The 6,543-nt window shown below is 31.3% G+C and overlaps 1 protein-coding gene across 1 annotated transcript; it reads right to left on the reverse strand.

Moving 5' to 3' along the window:
* Positions 1 to 250: 250 nt before the first annotated feature.
* Positions 251 to 1,380, reverse strand: LOC141724323 (GEM-like protein 4). Its single transcript, XM_074526425.1, has 3 exons — positions 1,156 to 1,380; positions 953 to 1,033; positions 251 to 852 (listed from the first exon to the last, which is right to left on the reverse strand). Exons 1-3 carry the CDS (start codon positions 1,376 to 1,378, stop codon positions 401 to 403), a joined length of 756 nt encoding a protein of 251 aa, XP_074382526.1. The 5' UTR covers positions 1,379 to 1,380; the 3' UTR covers positions 251 to 400.
* Between the last annotated feature and the right edge of the window lie 5,163 nt (positions 1,381 to 6,543).

Raw genomic sequence — 6,543 nt, forward strand, 5'->3', positions numbered from 1 at the left:
CCTAGTTATGAGGCCGAGGATATAATTTATGTGAGTTTTTTTTGTTTTCTTGAAAAATAATTGGAATCGGATAGAATGGTATGAAATCCTTGCGTAATACAAGTGCAGATGCTTTTATGTATACTGTGATCTTTTGGTATCTAAATTTTTGTTTTTCTTGGTAATAGGCATGTATTCAACCTTCAGAATTTCAAATTTATATAACATGAACAAGAACAGTGAGATGTCAGAATAGGGTGCACCGGTGATATCATATTTGTAAATAGATGGATTTTCATTGAGAAAAATGAATTATAGGTACAGACATTTCAATTTTCGACTATTTACAGCTTAATCCCAGAGGCCATAACACCGAAATTCATGTTATGGATCATGGGAAGAATCAACAATTGTGTTGTGATCATTGAGATTCATACACTGCCATCTGAAGAAACTCGTAAGTTCTTTGATGGTTAAGAAATCCCATGAACCAAAACTCAAAGCCATCCTTTGTAACTACTTCTATATACTTTTTTGATGTATCATTCACATTTTCATTTTCATTTGCTCTCTTTATCTTGTTTAATGGAAGTGAAACCTTGTAACGAGTCCGAAGGAAATCCCCGGTTGAAGTAGAGACCTTGATTGATCTTTCACTGCAGAAGGCAATTCTATCGGTTGAGATAAATAATAATCCGGCTATAGGACCAGCAGTTGTCGATAGATAGCATTGTGAAGCCTTTAATAGCTTTTCTCCTTGGCTCACACTGAAATTTTGTCTGAACACTTTCTTCACACCCCCTACTTGGAGAATTTTAGCTCCCAATCTCAACTTTCCCTTCACCATTTCACTTAACTTAGGTCCAATTTTCACTGCAAAAGTTAAAAACAAGAAACATGTTAGCACTCAATTTTAAAGCAGAACCAGCCACAAAACAAATGTTTTTTGACATTTGGTAAGCTCATAACTTACCATGATTGCGAATGCCTTTTGCAAAATTCTCCACTTGCGCACTGAGTTTGTTCATCCTATTCCTCATTAACTCTATATTGTCTGCAGTTCCAAGAAAAGTCTATTGTTATAAAAGGATACTGTATAGCTGATATTAACAGTCAAAATGATTATTTGATAAATTATTGCTTTACATCTCGTTTGATAAATTATTTAATACTTACTCTGTCTAAATTTCGGAGATGCATAATACTGATTGCAACTGATACATAAAATTCCTTCTGGAAGCATTTCAGCTGGAAATGCTGTTGAGCTGATCGGAAATCCAATAACTTGTCCTGAAATCTGGCTCTTCATATCTGAACTCTGATGAATGTAAATTGCTTGATTCTCTCTAACCCTCTGGTTGAATGATACTTGCTTTGTGATGCACGTTGTAGGATGCATTACAACTACGCGTCTTACATGGTATTTATAAGGCCAATAACAAGGTTAGTGGTATTTAACTTTTTGTTGCATGACTCATCTTTGGCTCATCTATGCGACAAATGTGACGAGGCATGAATTGTTAAAGATAAGATTTGGGAGAAGATTTATGCTCTGCTTTGTCAGCAAGCTGGTTGAAGGGTCGTAAGTCGTTGTCGGCAATATAACTTTTTCTTTTTTTTTGTCAAGTTTGTTATAGAACAACAAAAAGTTCAGGTAATGGTAGTTAGCTGAAATTGATGGCATATTCGATTTCAACAGAGGGTAACTAACCAACTGAAAACTGTGTAGAAGGTATTTGTCGGTAGCATGATCTGTGTGGATTATTAAGCAATTACACTTAATGGTTTAACAGAGCATTGGAGATTAAAATATCGCCTTCTCGTTTAAATACTCTTTAATCATGTCAGAAAAATGGTCATGTTCTTATAACTTGCTGAAAAACCAGAAGCTGGGCAGTTTTTAACAGAGTAAAATTGTAACGTTACCGACTCTCCCAAAACCTAGGAAAATGTCATTTTAAGTATGTATGTGTGCTTGTATGATCTAGCATTGAAGCTTGTAGCACCTTGGACAAAAACATAATAAGGTGAAGTTGTGATTATGTGTGAAGAAGAACTACAATTGGTAATGAACAAGATAACACATAGAGGAGCAGTGACATTCTTTGTGATGCCAGCATACTTTAATAGAGTATATAACAATATGATTAAGGAAAGCAAGGAGTAGATTCATCACATGCAAGTCATAAACAGCTGGTGCAAAAGTTTCAAATGCTTATCTGGATTGCCGTCACTCTTCATATATTTTTCATCATGCATGTTTCTTTATGTTTTCTAGCATCCTTAATATCTTATCTTGATGTTTAATGGAATGTTTTGTGGGGCAGCCATAAAACTAAGCCATGCAAGCTACCTTCAGACTATTACAAATTTTCTATGATGTTTAACTATAATTTAATGAAACATTATTGAATGTACTATAAATTTTCTATGATTATTATAATTTTAGATACAACATACTGTGTCATGTCACAGTCACAAAACTGTTTTTTCTTGATAGTGTAAAGTTTGTGCCACAAGAAAAGTTGTTTATGACAGCTGGCTCCAAGTTCTGACATATTTCATCTTCTTTTCTGAAGGTCCTGTTGATTTGTAGATATGGAGTATAAAATGTCCAAATTTGCAGTGGTTCATACCATCTGAATCATGGTGAACCACACATATAAACAATTTGACATCTTCAAGTACAACAAAATATTTACATCAAAGTATAAAAAGTCTCTGAAACAGAATTGGTCATCATAGCTAGGCTATCACTTGGAGCTTGTTTGGTGCTTGCTTCAAGAATCAATGAGAAATGTTATTAGAATGTGTGGGTGAAAGGTACTTATATGAAAAGGTTGGAGCTTGGAATTTGAAAAGCGGCTGATGAGGCACGTTCCATTGTCGATTTGCTAGCATCATCAAGATCATTCCCAGTTCTATCTTGTGCAAAGACAGGGAAATTTTAATTAGGAAAAATCTTTTACTTTGATGGGAATCCTTCTGCAATTCTCAGCATTATTAGCATTGATCTATTATGTCAAAACTAATTAAGACTCTTTCTCAATTGATCTGAATATATATTTCCCATGTTAAGCACTCATGCTCTCACTAGTTGCATAAGTGATGCACGCTAAGCCTGATAGCCTTCCGTCTTATATCTTTGTGGGCAGAAGTCTAATTTTTTTTCCTTTCTTTGTGCTAATTCCAGAAGTCTAATGTTGGAGTCTGTTAAGTGCAAGGAATCGAATACCAGCTTCTATATAGAGTTACAGAAATTTTAAACATATGAGAGCCGGGGCTTACAGGCTTACCAGGCTTACCAGATTACCTCTGGCAATTATTATTTTAGCTGGAGTTGGAGCAATGATAGCTAAGACTACAGATTTGAGGAAGGAAGTGGCTAAAAATTAATAGCATACATTACCATGTCTCAATCTATTTATATGTCCTATGATGGTCTTGCAAATTCCCTACGGTCTACGGCCTACGGCTAAGTGACTTACAGCCTCCGGCCCTTCTCCTTACGGGAATTTACCCTACGGCAGAAATTCTCATATCCTCCCGCTCCGATCCATCTTCATGCATCCAGTTCATTACCTACTTGTCACCTGCTTCGTCTTAGTCATTCCCGAAAATATGGAAATTATGGCACTTGTCCCTACGTCTCATCATAATCGCCTCACCTATGTATAATCTCTAGACACGTGTCAACACTTCCGTAAAATCTGGGAGATGACTCATCTTCGAAGAAGGATAAAACCTACGAAAAACAAAGAAAGAAGGACGGAAAAACAAAGAAAAAGAACAGAAAAGAAAAAAAAAGAATAAGAAAATAATCTTCTGATACCGTTAATTAAACGAGATTTTATCTGCCATCATCCTAGTTCTGAATCATTAGTTCATTACCATGGCTTAATTCATTTGGTTTTTAAACATTCATATGGAGAAGAGGCATTATGACACACATGGCGCTTTATGTGCTCCTATGTCCTCTGAGATGCAAATTGCACCTCTGCATGTATCAATGTCCTTATTATAAGGCCTGCAGCAGTGCTAAACTTTTTTTACTCTATTTTCGTCGAAATATACGGTTACATGGGGTAATGAGCACTTGCTGCAATTTTAATAGTTGTTTCATGATACATGTTAAACCCGTAGCAGTTTTTTGTACCTAATTTTGCAAAGTGGTTTGCTAGGGTGGAATCCATATCTATCTATACTATGAACCTATATTATGTATACTAGTTTAATAGCACGGTTCTCGTTAATATTTAAGAATTTTATTTATCCTTTCATATTATAATTTAAAAATATTTATATAGATATATAATAATACTCCCTCGGTACCTTCTAATTGTTTACATTTCTGAATATATGTCCGGCATGCATTTTAAGGTGCATAAAAAGTATAGTTATGTAATTTATTTTTATAAATTTGTTTTCCAAATAAAAGTTTAATGTTTTAATTTTTATTCAGAAAAAAAATTGTAAAAAAAAAATTACATAACTATACTTTATATGCACCTTAAAATGTGTGTCAGGCACTCTCTCAAAAATGTAAACAATCGAAAGGGACGGAGGGAGTAATAAATTTATAAAAAAAAATAAGATAACATGTGGTCGTAGTTTAGTAGAATAAGTATACTATATCTAGTAGTTTAACCATCTAGTAATTTAGCGGATATATAATATAAATTTTTTTAATGATATGATAAGGTGTGGTTGTAGTTTAGTAGGAAAAGTAGACTATGTGTGTAGTAATTTAATAATTCAGTACTTTAGCGGATATATAACACTATTTATATATTTTTTTAATAACCAAAATTAGGGAATAACCGTTGAACCAAATTATACTTCATTCCGGTTATTATAGTATAGATAGCAGAGATTATATTATATTATATAATATAATAACCGAAATGGAGTATAATTTGTAATTTGGTTAACTCTTTTTATCTCGATTGTCAGATCTTCTTCGTCAAATAAGAGTCGTTAGATCCAAATACTAAATAAATACACTACACAAGTTCTCAGGTTCGAAATCTCGTCAACAAGAAACATTTATATTATTATTTATGAAGATACATATAAGTTCTCGGGTTCGGATCCCGTCAACAACAAACATTTATATTATTTATAAAGATACATATAAGTTTTCAGTTTTGGATCTTACTCACCAACAACAAACATTTACATTATTATTTATAAATAAAATCTCATCAATCATATACTACTGATAATATTTGTACCGAACTTGAAATTCTACCCAATGAAATTATAATTATATAATCATTATTTAATGTTTAATTATTTATATAGAATTTTAATAAAATTATATAAAATAGAAAAGAAAATATATAAATATTAATTAAGACTTGTGCATTGCACGGGCCGTAAACCTTTTTGGATCGATTTAGAAATAGTAAAATTGATATATATCAAAGGGGGGCCAGAAAGGCTTTTCGGGAATCGGTCTGATTCTATCTCTGTTTATTATTAATATGTGAAACTTTCGTACCAATGTAACAAATTTTGATACCGATCTAATAATAGAAATTGACTTCTATTCTCTCTAAACTTTGTTTTCTAATAACTAGTGTTCATGTAAGCGTCTATTTACTTTTAATTTAAAAGATATTTTTTATCAATAATTAAGTAATATTAAATAAACTATATTGAAAAAGCCAATTATAAGATAATTTTCAAATAATATTAATTAATATTAAATTATCTATAATATACAATTCGTTTCACACAAACAAAACTAATATGTTAGATTTCTATAACAAATAAAGCAATGCAAGACTAGAATTATACTGGAAAATTTCATATTTGATTCCTTTTTTTAACTACATAATTATTCTTTGCAAATACCTATTTAATATTTCATATTAATATATTAATTTCGATTTGTGTTTCGCACTACAAATACTAATTTGATATTTTTAATCTGATATACACGAATTATCAACTATTTATACTAATAAGTAAAATCATGTTCTATTATTATACAAAAGTGTCAAATCTTGGTAATCACTAAAAAATCATAAAACTATTTTTACATTTATTTAATTAAATCCCAACTAACAGAATTTACTTCTACTCTCCATGTGGACTTTATTTTCACTTTAATTTCTATTTGTTAGTGTTCATCTAAGCGTCGATTTACTTATAAATAATCCTATTAGTAAAAGATAATATGTTAGATTTATATAACAAGTAAAATAATTAGGTGTATAACTAGAACTAGAACTAGATTTATAAGTCATATTAGTAAAGGAAATAACTATACGATGGAATTTCATAATTACACTTACTTCAATTTCTTTTAACTACATAATTTAACAAAATTTATTTATTATATTTCAATTCCGTGTTTCGCACGGATTATAAGATTTAATTTTATGTATATAATAAATTGATATTATTTTTAATCTCGGTCCCGGGTCTCGTGTTTCGCACGGGTTGCCAACTAGTAACTTTTATATATTTACCTAAATCATAGATATTTGATAAACTAAGAATCAAAGAAGAAAGAATAAGATTAAATGAAAAATTATATTTTTACTAACTAGAACT

The sequence above is a fragment of the Apium graveolens genome, chromosome 1 (assembly GCF_009905375.1).
Source record: "Apium graveolens cultivar Ventura chromosome 1, ASM990537v1, whole genome shotgun sequence".
NCBI classification, from domain to species: domain Eukaryota; kingdom Viridiplantae; phylum Streptophyta; class Magnoliopsida; order Apiales; family Apiaceae; genus Apium; species Apium graveolens.